This window comes from Syngnathoides biaculeatus, chromosome 7 (assembly GCF_019802595.1).
Source record: "Syngnathoides biaculeatus isolate LvHL_M chromosome 7, ASM1980259v1, whole genome shotgun sequence".
Taxonomy (NCBI): domain Eukaryota; kingdom Metazoa; phylum Chordata; class Actinopteri; order Syngnathiformes; family Syngnathidae; genus Syngnathoides; species Syngnathoides biaculeatus.
The window spans coordinates 31089300-31113656 of record NC_084646.1 but is presented as its reverse complement, the minus strand read 5'-3'; the positions used below and the strand labels follow the sequence as shown (position 1 = coordinate 31113656).

The 24357-nt window shown below is 39.1% G+C and overlaps 1 protein-coding gene across 2 annotated transcripts in view; it reads left to right on the top strand.

The window, feature by feature from the left end:
- Positions 1-24357, top strand: part of exoc2 (exocyst complex component 2) — a 138633-nt gene that overhangs the window by 100823 nt on the left and 13453 nt on the right. The window contains exons 12-27 of one of the 2 annotated variants that reach the window (XM_061825767.1): positions 1260-1373; positions 1984-2124; positions 2995-3119; positions 3205-3273; positions 3369-3526; positions 3643-3764; positions 5978-6039; positions 6422-6502; positions 7385-7444; positions 11400-11461; positions 11566-11632; positions 15077-15193; positions 18443-18584; positions 22711-22766; positions 22864-22986; positions 23184-23245. In XM_061825767.1, coding sequence (XP_061681751.1) covers positions 1260-1373; positions 1984-2124; positions 2995-3119; positions 3205-3273; positions 3369-3526; positions 3643-3764; positions 5978-6039; positions 6422-6502; positions 7385-7444; positions 11400-11461; positions 11566-11632; positions 15077-15193; positions 18443-18584; positions 22711-22766; positions 22864-22986; positions 23184-23245 — 1561 coding nt within the window. The remainder of the gene's footprint in view (positions 1-1259; positions 1374-1983; positions 2125-2994; positions 3120-3204; positions 3274-3368; positions 3527-3642; positions 3765-5977; positions 6040-6421; positions 6503-7384; positions 7445-11399; positions 11462-11565; positions 11633-15076; positions 15194-18442; positions 18585-22710; positions 22767-22863; positions 22987-23183; positions 23246-24357) is intronic. The other variant, XM_061825769.1, reaches the window with a different exon arrangement.

Genomic DNA, 24357 nt, shown 5'->3' with positions numbered 1-24357 from the left:
AGTCTCAGGACTATAGCAGTTCAACTTGCTTCCATATAGTTGAACCTCAATGCTCCCAATCTGACTGTGGCTGATTCAATTATAGACTCCAGTTCTCCTATTTCCTAAACAGCGCTTCTTCTGCCAATGTCAATACAATTTGCAGGAAAATTATTTCATTGGAAAATACGTTTGTTAGCTAATAATTAGAGGGACCCTGGTGTTCAGAAATTTGACAAGTAGACATGAGGTTGTGATTAGGCTCAATCAGTACTACTTTATAAGGGTGTGAATTAGCACCTTTTAGATTGTGTGCTTCGATAACTACATTGGAACTTAAATGTGTTCAAATGCAATGCTGTCACACAAAAAAACGATATTACAGGATTCTGCCATCTCTGAAATAGACATGTTTCCTTCTTCCTAAAGAAAGATGGCTCTCTAAGAATTAATATGAAACTGATCAAACTCTAGATATATTTTTTTGGAAAGAAAGGCATGCACATTCACACTCCTCTTCCTCCCTCCCTCCCTCCCTCCCTCGCTCTCTCCGTTTTGCATTCACTCTTGCTCGCACACAGACACTTGTCGACACTTCTCAGCCAACACCTGGAAAAACAACAGCTCTCATCCCTCTGAGAGAAAAACAGAGTGAAGACAAAGTTGTACATATATGTAATGTGTGGGATATGCGCGATACAGGCTTAATAGTAGTTATGTAGATGTTTTATTGACAAAATTGCGTGCTCAGCCCTATACATTTGCAATGTTCCTAGGGGATTTCTCATTCATCAGATTTAGATGCTTTTGTCAGTCAATCACTCTTTAGTAGTAATGTAGTTTTATGAATGAAGCCTGAATCAAGTCAAGATTTAATTCATTATTCTATAGGTGTTTGTTGTGGCATTTTAACACCAAGTTATGAAGTTGATGTGGGCTTAAATGATTTATCAACCCAACACAGCTAGCTCCCTGTTGCCATCTGGGGTATTTCTCCTAACATGCAACAAGGATTAAATGAAATGCAGTGGTGTAAACCTACTGTACCCCAGCTATCACAAAACCTACCAACTTGTTTTCACAAGAGTTGGATCATAACAAAAATAAAGTAAGCAAAAGATGACTGAATCCGATCTGTTTATTGAAAAAACCTTTTGAGATGATTGAGGAATGCGGAATTGTAAAAATGCCTGATTGGATTATTTAATATTTGAAGTATCTGTTCTTTGAGTTAATTTGTCCTCTACTGCCCCCTCTCCTCATTTTGCTGTATGTCTCAGTCTCTGTTGGACCTCTGAATCTGGAGGGGGATACTGGTCCATCTGCCCTCGGCAGGCTCACCCAGACATCGTCTTTGAAGAGAGGAAGGAGCCTGCAAATGACAAGACCTAGCAGTGAGGACCACAATCAGCCAGCATTTTACCTACACATTACATGGATACATTTCTTCATCTTATGTACAACAATGTCGTACAATTTGTGTGTAAACATCAAATTACTTTCAAGGTGTACAAAATGTTTGAAAATAATTTTAAAAACAACTGACATGTATCTTCAAGTTTTACCTTAAACTTAGCAATGAGCAAACAAGATCAAGCTCATACATAGGAACACGCTGATGAATTGTCACAGATGTAATTGATCCATTCCATTTGATCACAAGAGAGAATTAAACAGTAAATTCTACAATAGCTAAGTTTTCCACATAAAGCCAAAGCTTTTGTGACTTATTAAAAAAAAAAAATTGGAGCAGGAACAATTTTATGAGTTATTTTTATTATTATTATGTATTTATTTATTTTAAATTTGGGAAAACTTTACACCTTAAGTTCGGTTTCAGGAACTCATTAAATGCCTGACATTTATAGCTTCGTGCATGTGACGCCACAGTTTGCACACCGTCATATTGCTGGTCAAACCTAGTTGCTCTGCACTGCGGGAGACGTTGAACTAGAGATTTTTCAAATTGTCCGAGACCTGTTGTGCTGTTGGTTGTCATAACAGATGAGACAGACATTCAAAGAGATCATTCTTTGGAATACGAGCTGAAAAGACCAGAAAATATTGATGGATCTTGGCAATTAAACATGATGGATGGTGCGCAACCAAAACACACAGGCCTGTGTAATAATCGCTTCATTTCAGGTAGGAACTATTCTTCTCAATCTCAAATTACCAAGAATGATTTATTATGCCAAGTTGGGTCATATGAGTACAATGCGTATTTAAAAAAAAACAAAAGAAAGAAAATAAACAGTCTGTCGCAGCAGAGAGGTTTACTGAAGTTAATGTGTGGCCACAATCGCTTCTGTATACGTTCCGTGGAGACGACTCCGTCCTTTTTCTTTTTTTTTTTTTTTTTTTTCAATCATCATCATAAGAGTTTGTGTAAAACCTTGGGTCATTTATTTAAATATTGGTATTTGTATTGAATACTAGCGAAAAAGATCAATGGATTCCAGCAAAGGTTAACATGTGGCCGAATATGCTATATATAATATGCTTCCGCGTTCACGACACGTCTACCCGTTACTATGTTGGATTTATTCCTGATTGAGAACAGATCCAGCAACAACGTTTTTGTATGTGTCCAGACTTTTATACGCTTTCAAACTTTAACTTTAATTGTAAATCTCGACGACTTACTCACCAGATACATTTGTACATCCATTTGTCCCAAGACAAGCAGAAGCGAATTAACAGTCCAATTTCTTATCAGCGAAAACGTCGACTTCGGCATTAAATATGGGTCCTTTATGCCAAGTGTCTCTAATTTTTCCATGTAATTTCGTTTATCACCTTCTAAATGTCTAACTCTTTGTCCTATAAGACATATTTTTGTTTCGTCTCAATGGATTTAGCATTGAACAATGCTTTGTTCGACCGGCAATATGACGAGGTAAACTAAAGTCATGTGATTTTATGACGTAGGTGCACGAGCACAATATAAGCAACATGCATGGTTTTGGTTGATTGGTTTATAAAGCAATCTAAAGTACTGTTTATCCCTTATAGACTGGCACTTTGAAACCCCTCAGCAGGTGCAATTTGTGGAAGAGCTTTCAGACTTGGTGATTGGCCAGCTACCGAACTTCTGGAAGCTTTGGATTTCTTATGTTAATGGGAATCTTTTTAGCGAGGTAATTACCACAAAAATCATTACAACGAGAGTGAAGATCGGCAGGTATCAGACAGCAGAATTTTCGTCTCTCGTCTCTGCTGCAGACTGGAGAGAAATCTGGACAAGTAGAAAAATTTAAGAAGAATGCCCGACAACGACAGAATGATTTTAAAGTATGGAATGGAACAGTGAAAGAAATGCCTTACTGACAATGTTTCAACTCACTATGGAGTATTGGTTCACCTAACTGTCTGTATTGTTTGTGTAGAAAATGATTGAGGAATTGACCAATCGGTTGGTTAAATTTGTTCGTGGGGCCCTTCTTCCCATTACACTGCTACAAGGTGAGCGAAGTCTTTATGGAGGGTGGGAGAACAAGACAGAACTTAATGGGACCTGGCTCACTCAAATCATTCACACTGTCAGGTGAATGGACTTTATATAAAATTTACTATTTGATGCCTGTGTACCATATATTGAAGAATCTTTAATGTGCTGCTGTATAATTTAATGACCTCTGTGTTCTGATGGTTCTCTTTCAGAGGTTGTTTTGAAGCATTGTCTGCCTTGGAGATACCAAATGATCTGTTGCAGGTGATCCAGGATCTATTGCTGGAATTGAGAGTTCATTGCCTCATGGTGACACTGCTGCACACTACAAATGGTGAGAGGCCCGCTCAAAGGAAAGAGTGTTGCGGTATATTATATGTATTGCAGGGTTTAATAAATCCAAGCACCAAATAAACAGCAGTCCATTAAGTTAAGCGGAAATCTGAATGCGTAAGAATGGACCAAAGGAAAAAATATGTTGGAAAAGACTTGTGTAAGTTGATCAGTACAGGGTCGGACCTTGAACTGCCAGTGTGCAACAGAGGATGTTGTGCTGCAATATCAAAATACAATACCATCATAAAAACACAAATGCATGAATGTAGGTAACTTAGCAGACTGCATTATTGTTTGGTAAGTTTTCAGTTTTGCAAAAACTCACGAAGTGTGTCTTTTTTATGGAAGTAAATACGTGCCACCAGGATTTGAATTAAAAATGTCACAAATTTTATGTTGTAAAATTCACATTATTTCAAAGTGATCACATTTTCAAAAGCTCTATTTCAGTTTAACTTTTCAAAGTTAAAAAATCCGCCATATAAAAAAAATTCAACCTTTACAATTCAAACGCTATGTTTTCAATCTCCTGAGATTCAACTGGCTACAATTCTCTGTCTGCAATTTAACTGGCTACAATTCGCTGTTTGGAATTCACCATCTAAATTCAGTGTTCAGTGTTAAGAAGACCTGAAGTAACCATGCCTTCCTCACACTGAATTTAGACGGTGAATTTCAGACGGCGAATTGTAGCCAGTTGAATTGCAGACAGCGAATTGTCGCCAGTTGAATCTCAGACTTAAATATTGCGTTTGAATTTTGAAGGTTGACTTTTTTTGATATGGCGAATTTGTTAACAGTGAAAAATTAAACTAAAATACAGCTATTGAAAATGTGAACACTTTGAAATAACAATGTGAATTTTACAACATAAAATTTTCAGTGGCATTTTAAATTCAAATCCTGGTGGCACATATTTACTTCCATACTTTTTGTATGTTTTATACTAACTTAACATGATTGGGCTGTGGTGGGAAAATGAAACAAACTCTGTCCAACTGCCTACCCTCACTCTGAATGGTATAATGGTGATATGACTTCAAGCTAGTATATAATGCTTTAGGACTATAGATATGAAAGCTCCCAAAATGAACCAGGACCAAATATGTCGTATTAAACAGGTCAAATACCAAACAGCTCATGATGCATTTTTACATTAAAAAAATAAAATAAAATCACTACTCTCAAGACCATCAGACTCTGGCCTTCACAACCTGACGCTAAAGCACAGTTTCACTTGTAGTTAAACCTTGTCATTTTTAGAAGCGTAACTGGCTTTTACTTACAGTAACTACCCCGTGACTTCAGTAACACTGCCTGAGATGTTTTTTTCCCCCCTTTTACTATATTGTGTTTTTTTCAGCCAATATTATTATTTTGCTATAAGGCCGTCCATTCATCCATCTATTTTCTGGATCGCTTATCCTCAGTAAGGTCATGGGCGTGCTGGATCCTATCCCAGCTATCGTCTGGCAAGGGGCAGGGTACACCCTGAAGTGATTGCCAGCTGATCACAGGGCACATATGAACCAATAACCATTTTCACTGACATTCACACCTATGGGATCCAGACCTATAGGCAATTTAGAGTCTTCACGTAACCACCTATGCATGTTTTTAGGATGTGTGAGGAAATCGGAGTATCTAGAGAAAATCCACGCAGGCACAGGGATGATAACATGTAAACCCTACACTGGCGAGGCTGGATCTGTATCCAGGTCCTCAACTGTGAGGCAGATGTGCTAACCAGTTTTTCTACCGTGCTGCTTCATAAGGCCATTTACATGAAAATTCAGTTGATTTAGTTTTTCTTTTAGAACTGGCTTGCAATGGGTTGGCAACCATTCTTCTTGCTCAATGTTATTTAGGATTGACTCCAGCTCACCCACAGCACTAATGAAGACGAGCAGTAGAGAAAATCAGTGGTTGGATTTGTGATGACAAAATGCACAATTCTACATTAATACACACTACATTTGGTTTTGAAACACTACTTTGCCATTCTTTAATATCCAGAAACAAATTCACTGAAAAAGGGTACCAACATGTGTGTTACTGTACACAGGTAGGACTCTCTGAACGGACTGACCTTACGTATTATAAAGGACAATGAAAGAGTTAACAGCATTATACATTATATCTGAATTTTGCATTGTGCTTGACCAATCTCTGGAAGAAAACGTATGCTGAGCTCATTTGTGTCCTTTTCAGATGTCAAGAGCCTCGCTGAGAAGGAAGACTGGGCAGTAGATAATGAGGGCCTTACTAGGCTGGTGAAGATTCATGATATTTTATTGTTGAAAAATTCTCCTTACAGTATATCTATCTATCTGTCTGTCTGTCTGTCTGTGTACATTTGTGTGTATCTCTCTCTCTCTCTCTCTCTATATATATATATATATATATATATATATATATATATATATATAATGTGTAGGTATATATATATATATAGATAGATAGATAGATAGATAATGTGTGTGTGTGTGCGAAGACAGTATGTATACACAGACAGTTTATATAGGTAAGTGCATTTTTTTTCTGTATTTTGCTGAATAACCCTTTGATTGTCAGGTCAAATGTCTTTGTTTTATGGCACACATTTTTGAAGATTTGTTATTGTATTTTAATGTCTTCTTTTGCTTATTTGGTCAGCCATCTCAGTTTGAACAGTGTGTGGTCCAGATGTTGAAATCACTGAGAGAGACTCTGGAGATCAAACCAGGAGAGATCAACGTAAGATAGTCATCATAGCTACAGAAATATGTGGTTGTGATAATGTTGCATAATTCATGCTTACTGTATTACGAGTTACGAGTTATTTTCAGAGTGACTTTCGGAGGACAAACTACTTCTTATACACAGTTTACACCTTGAATTTTTCACCTTCTCCTTTGAGCATCCCATACTGTGAAGACTAGATCTATTGCTACACTTTAACTGCGCACAGCTTTTAGACGAGACTTAAAGCTGATCATTAATGACGTTTACTCATAGCGTTTGTATTTTTCTATAGCAGGGGTCTCGAACACGCGGGCCATTTGCGGCCCCCAAGATGATATTCTATGGCCCCCACCTTACTATGAATGTTTGTTATTGGTGCCCTGAAGTTTTATCGTGTTGTGTGCAGAGCTTGTGAGGCGTGACATCGACCAGGCTTGATATAAGCAGAGAAACAGTTTTCAGTGAGTGAAAGTTACGGTAGTGTTGCCATGGAGAGTTTTATTAGTAGTTTTGCACACAACATGTTTGCACCAGCTTCCTTTTTATCTTGTGTTAAAAATAAAAGAAAACGTTTGATGAGTTTGGATTTTTTTTTTTAATTTCTAATTTAAAATGTGTGCATGTACATATGCGCTGAGGATGTGGCCCAGCCTCAGCCAGTCTCTGCCTCCAGTGGCCCCAAGGTAAATTGAGCTTGAGACCCCGGGTGTATACTCAACTACGCAATATTATTTAGCCTAATCCTGCAAAACTGTGATTAAAATGCCTTGAGACATGACATTAAGTTTGTCACAGTTACTTATATTTCATGTAAACTAAAGCAATTACAAAACCTAATTATTTAGTAGCAAATGTAAATTGAGCAAGTGATATTCATGTGCAGTGTTTCCCCAGGTCCTACAGCTGGACCAAGTTCAAGACCAAGCCACAGACCTATGCGTGAACATCATGAAGGTAAGTACATTTTTTTTCCACTCTAGAAAAAAATGGTCTTTTGATTTTTAAAGCAAACTACAACAAACCAAACATTCATCATCAATGTGCACTGTAAATAGGACACTTTGCAGCAATTCTAATCTTCATTCTGACTAATGACGAGGTGTCCTCAAGCAAACCCCTAAGATCATCTCAGGGGCAGTCACTGTTTGTGTAGTCACTGTTTGTGTATCCCGTCAAGCTTAACCTCACTACTTGCATCCCTATATTTGTGGATCTGCTTATCTGTATGATGTGCACCAAAAACCAGCCTCTGAATTGAATTTCCATTTGAGGGATTATAGTAATATCGTATAGTAATTTGTCACTGTATGGTCATTAGTGTTAGAAAAGGGGTCCTCAATGCGTCGATCGTGATGAGGCAGTCTCGGTCGATCGTGACAGCATGCCGAGAAAAAAAAAAAGACATCAGCCGTATTTTTTCTTAACTTTAGCTCACCGGGCATGTGCAAGCAACGACAATACAGGAAAACACGCTGTCAGTGAGTACCCTGTTATTTTAAGATCTCGCTTAAGAAATCTTAACAAACATGAGTATGGATGCTGCAGTAAAGAAGATAAAAACGTATCACTTTCATACAGAATGGGAGGCGGACAACTTTTTCACAATGTCATTTTTGAAGTGCGCTTACCTCATCTGCCAGTGTAGTGAAACGTGAAGCGTCATTTTTGAACTGTTTATGGAAAATACGACACCGACATTCCCCCGAAAAGCAAGCTGAGAGTGAGAAAAGTGAACGAACTAAAATCCCAACTGGCCGCACAGCAGTCACTTTTCACACGTCAGAGTTCAACAGCGAAAGCCGCCACTGAAACATCGTTTCTGGGTTTGTGACATCAATGTTAATAACAAGAAGTCCTTCCAAGACGATCTTTTAAAAGTAAGACGGAAATATTATCTTCAATGAAATCTCTGCAGCTGTAAAGGAGTATAGTTACACAGTCCTGTGAAGCCATGTGTGAATGGACATCGGAGATTGTGAGTGTTTCTCACTGCAGTTGGACGAATCCACTGATGTGAGTGACACAGCCCAGGTGTGCATTTTCATTCGTATGGCGTTTAGTGATCATCAACGTGAACTCAGATAGTTATAAAACATGTTTAAAGTTAATTATGTTGTCTGATATTGACTCATTGGCGGTCATGCAAGGCACACAAATGGACATTTACACTTAACTAATCCTCAATATACTTTAAAATAAATATTTTTACATTTGTGTAGCGGGCAGATCTCTGTGACTTGGTCATTCTATTTAATCATTGGTCATTCTAAAAAACAAAAAAAAAACACGTCACAACTCCCGTCCCCGTCGATCGCGAGAGGCTGGATGCTTGAGATGTAGATCTTTGGGTAAAAAAGTCTGGGCACCCCTGTGTTTGACAATATTATTGAATTCGCATCAATAAAATGTCACCTATCAGCACAGCCTACTTTTACATTTATTAGAGCACATAACCATCCACCAATATAAAATGCTTTGATGCTGACTCTTGATTTCATTAGGCTCATTGTTGTATACAAATTTACAGAAATTGGGAATTTTTACTTTACAGTAATCCTTCATTTTTAACGGTTAATGGGGACCAGAACCCCCCGCAAAATGTGAAATGCGAAGTGTGTGTGTAGCTTGGTACCAGAATGATTCAAATATGTAAACAGTATTTATACTTTACATATTTTAGACTAAAATTACAACACTACACGTCTTTACTTAAATCTTTAATTAGTAAACATTTCTTAATCTTTTCTGCAACAGTTGCCTGTCTGTGGTCGGGAAACGCAGGGGGAGACGGCTTGGTGGCTTTAACAAGAATGGTACAAAGCACCGGTTTGGTGTTTGGAAGGCTTTATTAGATCCTTTAAACGATTGATTGCTCATACATTAGTCTGTTCTTTGTTGAATGTTTGATAATAAAAAAAATTGATACTTTAAGCACTCAGCTTCAACATGTCTTCTCTTGAACACTACTCCCTGGTGGACCTCGCTAAACTTGTAAATTGTACACACTAGCTACTGTTCGTGCTGCGTTTCTATCCCTTCTCACTCTCACGGCTCCACATGCCTGCACAGTCCTGTCTCTCTCTCTCTCTCTCCCTCTCTCTCTCTCTCTCCCTCTCTGTCTCTCTCTCTCTCTCTGTCTCTCTCTCTCTCTGTCTCTCTCTCCCTCTCTGTCTCTCTCTCTATTTCTCTCTCTCCCTCCGTCTCTCACACACACGCACGCATGCACTCACGGCTGAGGAGAGAGTCATAGAGGCTTTAAGTTCTCTCACCTGCAGCATTGCCACATTTATCATAAACACGGTCATTGTAGAAGTACACCTAGGTGCCCTCTTCCAAAAAAGGGCTGATTTATCCATTTTAAAAACTTGCTGCCGCCATTCCTCACTGATGAGGTTAGGGATCTCTTCCTCCACCTAAATGACAAGCTGCACCATAAAGAGACACGAGGGCCAACAAGGAGAGAAGTGCCCTGTCCGGAGCACTGGAGGACATTCCAATCGGTACCACAGTGCCCATGGCATTTGCTCCACAAAGTGGTTGATTGCTCCCTAGGAACCCATTCCTCCCGCTGGATCCCTAAAAGGATAAAAGTGCCTGCGGAGTTACCACTTTTTGGGTGCCACGGAGGAGGCTTTCGCTGGGGCACAACGCTGAGGTGGTATTGTAACTATATAAGTAAAAAAATATTATCGCTTTTAAAAAAAAAAAGTTATCACGAACACAACTCTACGATACAGTACAAATGCGAGCTGGTAAACAGGATGGGTGAGGCTTTGATGATGTGCAACCATTCAGCTCGCAGAACAAAGCCCCTCGTGCTCTCATTGGCCGATGTCGCGCCAGAAACCAATCACGTGACTTGTATCAACATGTCTTTAGCAATCTGGCAATCTGGTTGCATTTTTCACGTTTTTTTAATTAATTACAACCCACAAAGTAGTGAACCTGTATAAAGTGAAGCGCGACGTAGTGAGGGAACCTTCTATTTCATCATTTTCTTCTCAATTTTGTGGCAGATCATTGTCCACTCTGAGAGAAATAATCTAAAAAGGAAAGCATGCACCTACGATGAAAATTTCAGACCTCTCCATAATTTCTAAGTAGGAGAACTTGCAATATTGCCGGGTGTTCAAATACTTATTTTTTCACTGTAAACAGAACTTCGATATGCTTTCGTACCTTCAATAGACCCGCACGAAAGGAGGCAAAGAGCCCCGTGGGTTAGGTTGGGTTGGGTTAATTTTTGGGGGCTACAGAAACAAGGCAGAAAAGTACTGTGATGGGAGTGAGGAAAAAATTGGTGGGATGATGGGAAAATTTAACCGCTTCTGTATGTCTTCACTTTGATGGGTAAAATGCAGAGAACAAATGTCGTGTGCATGCATGCATGTTCATGTCAAGAAAGTTGATTCTTCTTCTTCTTCTTCAATGGAGGCTGGCAAGCATCCATGGAACGGTTGATGAAGGAATGAATTGTGCGTTCCTCCTAGCGATGTGGATCACAGATTTGTGCATTGAGTGAATTAAATCATTTCCCATACATGGAGCTGAATTTGTTTGATGGTGCCTTACTTGAAAGGTGGATGCAATCTAAGGCTCCAGCTTTTCAAGTGGGTGAGCCTCATTTAATTTTGGCTTGTTGATTATGTCAGTATGACAACTGGTTGTAAGTTGTGGCCAGAAAACCAATTGCACATCGGCATTATTCGGCTTTGTGTCGATTGCGAAATGCTGCCTGTCTCCAATCTTTTGCTAAAATATCCCGGTGGCCACAAGTCACAATGGGGAAATAAAAGAGTAGATGTGTACTCAGATGGATTTGTGGATTCTCTTCCTGCATGCTATTTGCAGTTGCACTTTTGTACCACAAGGTTGTTCTTAACATGTCTGACCAGAATGTCCATGTTAGGTTTTTATCAACTGCCTGGAACAACTAAGCACAAACAGAGATGGAGATGTGACTACATCTCAGTAAGTACTGGAAAACATTTTGTGCTCTGACAATGTAGCAGTAATTGCAGTGGACCTGAATGATTATGTGTTAACATATTAAGCATACACTGTGTTTATTGTAGCATTTCCATGGATCTGTCCTCTCCGGATCGATTTCACAACATGCAGGAGTGCTGGAGCCCAACATCTGTAAGCATACAGTTTTTTATTTCGTAATTATTATTCTTTGAAACTCTAAATATCAATACTAAAGTCCCACGATAACTACCAGCAGAAGTCAACCCATATCTGAATCACCTACACCACAAAATGTTGTCAACCTATTTCTGACTTTGGACAAGAAGCAAATACATCCTCCTTTCTTGTAAGCCGTCAAAGATGTTCAGGGCTGGAGACGCTTGGTGTGTATTGTGTTTCTGGTAAGGGGTTATAGGGCAAGTGCAGATGGGGTTTTCCCAGCCCAAATATGACTGTTTCAGAGAGGTCAACGAGCGGGAAGCCACTCATTAAAGATTAATCTACTATAAATTATTTTTTTATATAATCTTAGTGTGAAGAACTTTGAGCAATTCATTTTTGAGTGTAAGAATAATGTGGCAAGACCTAAAGAAGAAAATATTTAATAGTTTAGAAAATAAAAAAATAAAAATATTTTTAAGTCCTTTGGCCTGTTATTTTATAGTGGACTGTGTCAATCCAACTGATTTATTTTTTTTTTTTTTGCCTATTTTTATTGGAAAACTAACATCTCATAAAATAAAAATCTTACACCCTACTACACCCTAATTACTGTAATCCATCCATCCATCCATTTTCTGAGCCGCTTATCCTCACGAGGGTCACGGGAGGTCTGGAGCCTATCCCAGCTGTCAACGGGCATGAGGCAGGGTACACCCTGAACTGGTATCCAGCCAATCGCAGGGCACATTGAGAGAAAATGTGCGGCTGTTTCTCTCGATTCCAATCAAACCTAGGGGCAATTTAGAGTGTCCAATTAATGTTTCATGTTTTTGGGATGTGGGAGGGAACCGGAGTGCCCAGAGAAAACCATGCAGGCACATAGAGAACATGCAATCACACTTCTAGGCCTATCTTTGATAAATAAAATAGACATGGCTCAATAAATAGACTGTGGTGAACCAGCAATTGGATCAAACAGTGAGCCAAACGAGTTAGACAGCCGTGTGATGAATCACTCATGGAACCACGCACCATTCCATGGATGTTGGTTATCATTACTTCGCAGCCTTGGAATACACTCTCTGGTCCTCATTCTTAAAAAGTGGCTCCACCACACCACCATTGTCTGACCCGATGTTCATGCAATGTTGCAGAGCGAAGCCAGTCTTTAGGAACTCCATGTGATGAAAAATGGTCCTCGCAGGCCTACACACATTCTTTCACAACTGAGTTCATTTTAGACTCAAGCTTTATTGAAGATGGATGGATTTATTGATGTTTTTCAGGACAGAATAGTGTTGTTTTTTTCTGTGTATTAGAACTTGACAAATGCATCTCACAATTTAAGTCAAAATATTGGTCAGTAATTTTACTCCTCTGCACTATTATCTCAGTAAAATATATATTTTTAACTCTTCCCACATTATAATAGGTACTTGCTATTGTTATTGTCATAATTCCTTAATTTACCTACTTTCATGTTTCATGTATCTTTACAGACTTCCTTTTACAGGTTACCTAGCTGTGACAAATTAACTTCTCTCCAGGGAGGAATCAGTATGGTTTTTTTGGGACGTAGAGCTTGTGACCCTAGTGAGCATAAGCTGTACAAAAAATTGATGGATGCATTTCTATTTCCACACTAAAATAGTTGAAAAATGGTGATAATGAGATGATTAAATTACAGCGTTCCCTTGCTACAATCCGGTTCACTTTATTCAGCCTCACTATTACACGGATTTATTTTTGTGTTTGTGTGTATTTTTTTACAATCTAGCAGGTTTTTTTGTCTGTGTATAAAAGCGTTTAGTGTTCTGTACCCTGATTCACTAAGGGAAACCCCGCATTGTGTTCTGTATCCCGATTGGCTCAGAGATTGTAGACCATTGTCAACCACCCTAAGTACGGGTGGTGTGCGGGGCAGGGGGCATTTAGCCATACCTCTCATTGTGCCGCAGTGCAGTCCCGGTACTTCGAGCGGATGATTGTGGCAAAAAACAAAAAGAGGGTGCGTACATATGCTCATTCATTACAAAAAAAAAAAAACTTACCCAATGGTGAAAGTGCACATAAAACCCATTATGGTCTCTAAACCAAGCAGAGATAGTGAAGGGCAGTGACCCTACGTCTGATTGTGCAATCCTGGCAAAAGCAAAAAAAGAGTACATACTGGGTGCCCAGGTGCCAATTTGGGAAAAAGAAAAAAAACTTACGTGATATGAAGCATATACGTAATTGCACGAGTGAGTGTGCTTTTGAAATATGGGCCGTTCACGTCCACGAAGTTAAGTGAGCCGGTGAGCAGTCACAGAAAATTGGGTGACATTAATGGAATTAGTTACAAAGCCTAATGTCACCACGATTATGTCGGAACATTTTTGATTGAAGCCTGATGAATGCAGCGATCCTGCTCAAACAAATAAAATAACTCAAATTTGTATGAAGTTGCAAAAAGGACGCCTTAAAACCTCAATGTGACAAAATCCATTTCAAACACAATCATCCTACCCAATTTCTTTCAGTTGGGAACAAAAAAATGAAATCACAGTGCAACATTTCCCATTTCACGTCAGCTTGCAATTTTGTAACCATTTGCCCAAAAATGCAAATACAAATTTAACAGCATGTGATGAACATGTGTTCATATTCCATAAAGTACTGTATAGAATTACTTACTGTTGTAGTAGATTTAGCCATTCAACATGTTGTCATTTAGGTGCCGACTTGAAAAGTAGTAAAAATCTTGAATCAAAACAGGTTGCTTTTATTTACTTATTTCCACCACGATGTGATTGCCCACCCGAAATACCAGGGGCCTGCCAGCAGGCCCCACAGCGTTACACCGTGGTTTCAGTTTTGAAACTTAATCAAAGGTGCCATGTCTGTTTATCAGAATATTCTTGCGTAGAAGAGAAAAGAAAAAGCACCAAAAACGACCCATAGTTGTTTTTCACTTGCAAACACACACCTGCACCAAATTGCTTCAGTGGAAAAATCCATCCATTTTCTGTCACTTGTCCTCCTTAGTCGTGTGTAAAATGGAGCCCATCCTCGCTGGCTTTGAGTAAAAAGTTGTATGGAAACACATACAGTATATGAAAGAATCAAGAGCTAAGTCGAAATGTGATCTTTGTGATGGTGACATGAATTGCAACGTAAACACTGCAAATTTAGCCCCATATGCACCTGAGATCATCAGGGGACCCCCATTTTCTTCCATTTTCAGTTCACGAAGTTGTGATGTCTCATATCGTATACTCTATCACATTTTATGTGCTTGTCAGAAAGAGTTATTGATGAAAAATAAAAAACTTTTGATATATTTAAACAAATCAGGTAAAGTTCCAAGTTTCTGAACCATGTTGGCATTTTGCAGGGCCTTACCAACAGATGTAATGAAATGAGTGTTGCCACGTCACATCTATTATGTACACTATGTTTCTGTCTTTTTAGGAACAACGCTTGCTTATAATCCTCAGTAACTGCCATTACCTGGAGAGAGACACTTTTCTTAATCTATCTGATCATTTTGAGAAGCATGGATTGATGGGCACTGAGAAAATCACACAGGTCAGTTCTTTCACTCTAAAAATGTACTTTCACATAAAAAAAAGCCAGATTTGCTTTTTGGAGCTGATTGGCTGCATCATCGAAGCTCCACTCAACATGTAAAATTTGAGGAATTCTTGAAAATGAAGCCGCTTTTGTTTTGTGGACAGCAGATTGCAAAAAAAAAATGGCCTGGTAAGAATGAGGAAGAGGAGATGAGGGAGCTAATGGATCGGCAGAAAAGTGAAACTTTTGGATATGATCAAAGACCGGAGAAGTTACGCTTTTGTGGCACCATTATGATGTGAACAAATCGGCGGCACGACACATAAAGAATGATTTTGTAAACATCAATCTGAAGCTCCAGTAATGCATTCAATGCCTCGAGGATGAGGCTTTTCAGCAAGCAAATATTGGTTTGAAAACTGTCTTTGTACAGGGTCTTGGATTAAATGGATTAATTGTACATAAAGTTATCTCATATTTGCGCTCTTGATTTGCTTTTAATGCTCTTTTGCTATGCTTGATATGCTTGCTATGACTCGCGTTTGCTTTGTTTGCTTACGGTTGCTTGTCTATCAACTCACTGTTGCTTTATTTATCACATTTCCTGTGATTGTTACGTTTCGGACCGCTCTAAGGAAATAAAAGAGGATTTGTGGCAATTTGACCAAAACAGGCTGGATATGGTGAGAGAGCCACATCCTGCGTTCTCCTCACAAGCAAAAGATACTCTTGTCGAGGAGGGGGCCCCACACTGTCGAAATGGAAGTGATGCAACAGCGGCGCGCCCGAAGTGACGTCACAACAGTGCGCCACGGGCATTCAGTACTCCACTAAAAGACATCATGTGTTTGTTTGTGACTTTTCTTTTATTCGTTTGGTTATCTTGTCTTTATGCGAAATTCTCAAAATGTTTATTGGCAACATCAAGTACGAATGCTTTTGCATACTCCCCATCTGTGAATGGCATTCCATTTCTCACAATTGCTAAAGCGCCAGCAAAGCTATCTGAATTCCATTCAACTTGTTTGGTTTAAACACGAATTTGCTTCTCACATTCCTCTTCAAGTTGCTTCCATACCTCCACAGGTATTTCATCAGGACCAACTACTTTTCCATTTTTCATCCTCTTTTTTTGCCTTTCTAACTTCCACCTTACTAATAATTGCCACTTCCTCGTCCATCACATTTGCCCCTACTACTCTTCTCTCATTTTCTTCATTCATCAAGTTCTCAAAGTATTCTTTCCATCTATTTAACACACTACTGGCACCAGTCAACACATTTCCATATATATCCTGAATCACCCTTAATTGCTTCACATCCTTTCCATCTCTATCCCTCTGTCTGGCCAACTCTTAGAGATCCTTTTCTCCTTCTTTCATGTCTAACCTGGTGTCGTCATATGCCTCTTGTTTAGCCTTCACCACCTCTACCTTTGCCCCAAGTCACATCTCAATATATTCCTTTCACCTGTCTTCAGTCCTCTCAGTGTCCCACTTCTTCTTTGCTAGCCTCTTTCCTTGTATAACTTCCTGTATTTTGGAGTTCCACCACCAAGTCACCTTCTCTCCTTTCCTACTAGAAGATACACCTGCCTATCTCTCTGATCACTTTGGCTAAAGTAGTCCAGTCTTCTGGGAGCTCCTCCTTACCATCCAGAGCCTGTCTCACATCTTTCTGAAAGGCCGCACAATATTCTTCCTTTCTCAGGTTCCACCACATGGTTCTCTGCTCTCCCTTTGTCTTCTTAATCTTCCTACCCACCACCACAGTCATACTACACACCACCATCCTATGCTGTCGAGCTACACTCTCCCCTACCACTACCTTACAGTCAGTAATCTCCTTCAGATTACATCGTCTGCACAAAATGTAATCCACCTGTATGCTTCTACCTCTGCTTGTGTCATCACTATGTTCCTGGCTCTTCTGGAAAAAAGTGCTCACTCCTGACATTTTCATCTTTTTTTGAAAAGTCCACCACCATCTGTCCCTCAAAGTTCATTTCCTGGATGCCGTACTTACCCATCACTTTTTCATTGTCCCGTTTCCTTCACCAACATGTCCATTACAATCTGCACCAATCACAAATCTCTCTATGTCTGGGATGCTCAGAACTACTCCATGTAGTTCCTTCCAGAATTTCTCTGTCAACTCTAGGTCACATCCTACCTGTGGGGTTCAGTCGCTAATCACATTATACATAGCACCCTAAATTTCAAGTTTCAGCCTCATCACACTATCTGATACTAATTTCACCTCTAAGACATTATTAGTCAATTCTTTAAAATAGCAAGAATGGAAAAGAATTACACCTTCAAAGCTTCAGCAATTAGTGTCTTCAGCTACCAAACATTTCTTGAATGTTGTTAAAAAGTGATGTAACACATTGGTAAACATGACCCTGTCCCAGCCTTTTGGCAAAGCATTGCAGCCATAAAATTCCACGTTAATGATTGTTTAAAACAATCAAGTTTATTACTTTGAACATTAGATATCTTGTCTTTGAAGTGTATTCAATTAACTATGGGTTGCAAAAGAGCTGCAAATCATTTTATTCTTTTTTCTTTAACACAATCTCACAACTTCTTTAGAATTTGATTGGTAATAAATACAAATTATACTTTTAAAGTGCAAAATAAAGTCCAATTCCATTATTTTTTCCTGTCACAGCAACAGTCTCCGTCTGTGCCTTGTTGGGCTCGCTGTTTATACTGTGTACATCTTGACCTCTGAGGGGCAGTATGGTGCAAGCAATGAGATAGCCCACTTAGCAGTAACAAACAAGCAGTCAAACAAGCAATTAGCTGGTGACCAGTTCAGGGTGTACCCTGCCTCTCAGCTGAAGATACCTGGGAGAGGCTCCAGCTCACCAACGACCCTAATGAGGATAAGCGTTACAGAAAATGTATAGATGGAATGAGTTTGGTTCGTACTTTGTGTTTTTTGTTTGTCTTTTTAAAAGTTTACCATTGTTGAATTCTATGTAAATGTTTACAATTAATTTGTAATTGAAAGACTTTTCATGCCATAGGAGAATAATGTGATTTATTAGTGTATTTACAGTGGTTCCATGATGTATAGTGTGCGGTGGAATAGGGGTCCTTTGAGGGGAGGCTTACTTCTGTAAGCTTGAAAAAATAAAAACTGCTTAAAGCTCTAATTTTCATCATTGATGCTATTTAACACTTTTGTTCAATGATCAATTGTCACTTGTGACATTGTCATTGCAAGTATGTTGACGTCTAGATTTTCCCCTGCCAGGTGAGCATGCTCGCTGTTCGGGAACTGGAGGAAAAATTATTTGATACATACATTGAAAGGAGAGCTGACCCAATCGCAGGCTCCCTGGAGCCTGGTATCTACGCTGGATATTTCGATTGGAGAGACTGTCCAACTCCTACAGGTACTTCTACTGTTGAGATCCACCGCACGGACAAACTCATTAAATCCACTGGTTTGGAATCATGTGCTTGTCGAGCACTGCACAGGAATTCCCCCAAAACTCTAGTTAGTGACCCAGTTGGTATAAAAAGCAAAGGCTATTGCAGAGCTGTAGGAGGAAACTTGGTGACATTCATTGTCTTGATTGTGTCATGTGTAAAGTACAGCTCCTAAAGGTTTACTGTAAGAAGCACTGAGATCATTGATTTGGTCTTCTAAAAAGCCAAACCACCATTTGTGTGAGTGTGTTTGTTTGTGCACGCACACTGCAATGCTTACCAAGATATTGGTAATTCCTCTCTTTTTGTTGTATACTCAAGACATTTGGCTTTCAGATCAAAAGATAGACAAAACGTCTGAACTCCCATTTTTTTTTTATTATTTAAAATCAGAAGAATCCACCTTGCTCTTCAAATACTTTTGGAGGGAACTGTTTGTGGTTTATGTTAGCACAATTTGTAAGAAAATGTCTGTGTGGAAGAGATCATTTTCAAAGGACAGCATTGTGAATAATGATAGTGAAGTTGGACTTTGTTGTGGTTTATTCCGTCTTGTATGTACAGGCTGGTTGTGAAAGAGGAACATTTTGGAATACCAGACCACAGTTCTAGGATATGATACTTTCACTTGTTTCACATGAGTGTGGGAATCATGTTTTATTGGTTCTATGTATTTCAACAAAGCCAGGCTTAATACAGTGGAAAACTGAGAGTGCTTCAGAATTTCTTTGTCTGCATAAATTAGTCATAAAATGTTGCAAGAATAAACAGTGCTTAAACTAATACCACACAAACAATTATGCTTTTAGATTTTTATAATTAACGTAAACATTCATAGGACAGGAATAGAAAAGTAAGTGAACCTCTAGGCCATTGATTCTCCAAGAGCTAATCAGTCAAATATGGGCCAATCTGGAATCCAACCAGTGAGGCAGGATTCTAGGTGTGGCTGAAAGCAGGGCTGACTACTACAAAACATACTAGTTAAGAATTGTCTCTTGTCAACAAACATTGCCTGATGTGTACCATTTCTGCCTCAAAAGAGCTCTCAAAAAAATAAGAATTCTTGTAAAACTAGAAAATGTTACAAAACTTTCTAAATGTCATGATCATCAGTTAGACAACTTAGTTATTAAATTGGTAAGACAAATTGTCTCTCAACGGATAACGTTCAGCACCGTTGCTTCTCTTCCAAGAAGTGGCCGTCGTTTAAAGATGACTCCAAGAGCGCTGCACAGAATGTTTGGGGGGGTGCACCTTAGAATGTCAGTTGAAGACTTGGAGAAATCACTGGCACATGCCAACAATTCTGATGATAACTTGTACAACATTTACACAAAAATGAGGTTCATTGAAGAAGCTGTTGCTCTCTAAAAACATTGCTGCTCGTTTCTTGGTTTGCAAAAAGGCACTTTGGTGTTCAATAGTACAACAGGAAAACTATTCTTAATTTCCTGTGGGTGTGGATGTGACTCTGAATGGTTGTTTATATGTGCCATTTGAATGGCTGGTGACTAATTCAGAGTGTACCTCATCTCTCACCCAGAGTCAGCAGGGATAGGCTGCAGCATGCCCACCACCCTAATGATGTTGAGCAATACGAAAAATGTATGAACGTTATACCAACAGTCAAAAAAGATGGTGGTAGTATGATGGTCTGAGGTTGCTTGCTAATTCAGGACTTGGACAACCTGATGTGATTGATCAAATTATACTCTTCACCGTATATTTCTGAAATAGATTTATTCCCTAGGATCATGATGTTTGCAGATGATATCGTGATTTGCTCTGAAAGCAGGGAGCAGGTGGAGGAACAATTGACCCCTCCGTACAGGGCACTTAACCACGCCTCCTGATGTGACGTCACGCCACGTGCGCTGATGTAACACAAACGGTAAAAATGGCAAATACAATACATTACATTCTGAACTGAGACAGACTCCATGCTTCTGATTTCATTCAAATCAACGATATATTATAGATTCTAAATACAATACATTCTTAACTGAGAGAGACGCCATGCTTCTGATTTCATTCAATCATTCACACGTAGCAATGTTATGCTAGCGGAGAACGTCTCATTCATTTATACGAGACGTGTATTAAAAATCAAATTTAGGGCATATTTTCGTGCAAACACAGTCTGGTTAAGCTTCGGCCGCGAGCCAGCAAGAAATCGATACGTTTGTGCAGTCCGATCATCGCTAAATATCGCTCAACAAAGAATAAGTGTGTCAATCATTCACACGTAGCGGTGTTATGCTAGCGTAGAACGTCTCATTCAATTATACGAGACGTGTATTAAAAATAAAATTTAGGGCATATCTTTGTGAAAACACAGTCTGGTTAGGCTTCGGCCGCGAGCCAGCAAAAAAGCAATACGTTTGTGCAGTCCGATCATCGCTAAATATCGCTCAACAAAGAATAAGTGTGTCAATCGTTCACACGTAGCGGTGTTATGCTAAGAAATTCGAATTTATTTATACGAGACATGTATTGAAAATCAAATATAGGGCATACCTTCGTGCAAACATATCTGTTCCGGTTGATATTAGATGGATTTAGTTGATGATCGGTCTTCCACAAAGTTTCATCCATCGAAGGCATTTTGCGTACTGGGTCTTCGGTTTTGGAAAGGGTGCAAATCGAACTCCACCAACTAGGCTTTCAGGATACCTGTCGTCACTATTACAAAGTCCGTGACTACACCTCTTAACCATATTTTTTGTTAAATAACCCAAATACGCGATAAAACGCTAACTAAACCTATACTGGACCATGCAATGTTGTCTGAGAAAATGGCGGGAGCAAAAACGGGCTTTGGTTTACGCAGATCTCTGGCCTCTGATTGGTCAGTGACGTGGATTGCGCAATATCCACGGAGGGGTCAATCAGAAAGATGGAGGCATGTACTGGAAAGAAGAGTAATGAAGATTAGTGTAGTAAGTAAAACAGAATATATGTCCATGAATGAGAATGGTAGAGGGGGGAAGAGTGAGGCTACAGGGAGAAGAGATAGCAAGGGTGGATGACTTCATATACTTGGGGTCAACAATCCAAAGCAATGGTGAGTGTGGTAAAAAAGTGAAGAAACGTGTCCAAGCAGGTCTGAACAGCTGGAGGAAGGTGTCTGGTGTGTTATGTGACAGAAGAGTCTCTGCTAGGATGAAGGGCAAAGTTTATAAAACAATGGTGAGGCCGGCCATGATGTATGGATTAGAGACTGTGTCACTGAAGAAACAACAGGAAGCAGAGTTGGAAGTGGCAGAAATGAAGATGTTGAGGTTCTCGCGAGCAGTGAGTAGGTTGAATTGGATTAGAAATACAATCATTAGATGGACAGCCAAAGTTGGATTTTTTGTTGAAAAGATTCCAGAGAGTGTGTATATTGATAGAAGGGTGCTGAGGATGGAGCTGCCAGGCAAAAGAGTGAGAGGAAGACCAAAGAGAAGATTGATGGATTTTGTGAGGGAAGACATGAGGGCAGTGACTGTTAGAGAGGAAGATACAGGCGATAGGCTTACATGGAAAAAGATGACATGTTGTGACGACCCCTAATGGGACAAGTCGAAAGGAAAAGAAGTGGTGTTGTCAAAGTCCAGACATGAATACAAGTGAAATGATGTGGTCTTAACTTAAAAATGCCATTCATGCATGAAAATGGAATATAAACCCAGGAGTTCTCTGAGATCGACAGACTCAGGTCAAATAGTGGAGCACAGAGTCCGAACTAAATTTGGTGAAGCACCATCTAGCTAATTACACTGTATACAAGTGAATAAATTGCCTACAGAAGTGATGTTGGCCTCAAGTGTGAATGTTTGAAAACTGCTTTTTTATAATGCTTTTTAGAGCATCTCCAGTTTTCGTATTTATTGTTCTTGTTCTTCTTTTAATTGTACTTTAATTTTTTTTGTCTTTGTTTTAAATGTTTATAAGCTGTTCTTTTTTTAAAAAAGTTTCTCATTATGTCAAGTATATTGAGTTATCTTGTGTATAAAATGGGCAATATCAATAAATTTGCTTTGCTTTGCTATATTTGCATGTATGATTTCGGATTGAGGATATACAGGATGTTCTTTTTTTCAGGGGTGAGGAGCTACTTAAAGGAAGCCCTGGTCAATATCATCACAGTTCACGCTGAGGTACAACAACCGTTCAAGCTTTTTGGGCTACTGCCTTGCATTAACATGATCTTTTGACCTCCTTTTTTACACTTCCATCAACAACTTTGCCTGCCAGGTCTTTACCATCTCCAAGGACTTGGTTCCTTGTGTCTTGTCAAAAATTCTTGCAGCAGTTGCTGACGAGATGTGTCGTCTTATGCAGTGCGTATCATCCTTCAGCAAAAATGGTGCCCTGCAGGTATTTCCATGCCACACTGACTCTATCCAACTCATAGTAAGTCTCTAACTCATAAGTCCACGCACAGTATTGTTGGGGATTTCACCCACTTCTAGTAATGCCATGTTTCACGGCAAGCTGCAAACAATTGATAGTCTGGTTTTGGATGGCTTTGTCGTCCAGTGTGTAACATCTGCACCTTTGACCTCCATTTTCAGGCTCGCCTTGAACTTTGTGCTTTGAGAGATGCTATAGCAGTATACCTAAATGGTGAAAGCAAGTAAGTGCAGCACACTCCCCTTCATGCTGCCACAGGCAGGAACTTGGCTCTGTGATTTATGACTGTCACATACAGAAATTTTAACAGTCACGTATACCTCACAACAATCCATATTTTTGTTCCTTGGTGGGTTAAATGAAAGGAACTGAAAGCAAACCAGTTCTGCTGTCTGCATTCCCTCAGCCATGTGTATCTGTTACTGTAGTAAAATTATTCTTAACTATTCATATTACAATTAATAGAAATCATTCACTGTCTAAAAGAGAGAGCAATTAGTCACCTTAACATATCAGAGCTTCACAGAGCAGATGGAGAATGGCACTAAACACTTGTGAAAAGCAACTCCGGACTTTTGAGGGCTTTTAAATAGAGTAGTTGTCAGTGGCCAAGATAATGACCCAATTTCAACCAAAATGAGAGCTTTTAATTAAAGAACCTATTGCATCCAGATTGTCCATATTTCACAAACAAGTAATCTTTATGTATTTTTTTTTGCAAAAAAGAAACTGGTTGTCATTTTCAAATACAGTATATCAATCCATTTTTGAGCAATCAGTACATAACTAATATCCCGAGGAACACCAATTTTTCATCGCCAAAGTTAATACGCCCCCATGTCCTGGTGTGACATGAGTGGCAGAATTGGCGACCAAAATTGTTGCATTGGCAGTGTGGGCAAATGAATCTACTGTACTGTAAAGTGGCAGCATTCACTACAAATTTTTATATCGACGTTGTTTGGAGAAATCCTCCCCACCCCACAAAATGACAACTTTTAAGGTTAAAAAAAAAAAAAAAAAAAAAACACTGCTTTGCTCAAGCTTGTAATGGCTATGCCACTGTAACGAGGCATTACAATCATTGATTTTAACAAAAGGAAGGTCCTACAATGCAATATTATCTATATTTTTACTCATTATTCTAAAAATAAAAATCCAAACTTCCAATATAGGCGACAATTACATTACAATTACAGAAAATGTAGTAGTTTGAAGAGAAAATATCATACAGACGTTCATATCCAGAACTATGGAATAAGTGTCATTGATTACAGCATTTGAGAGGTCCTTTAATAAATAGAAAATTGTAGTTTTGTTCTGTTGCCGCCCGGA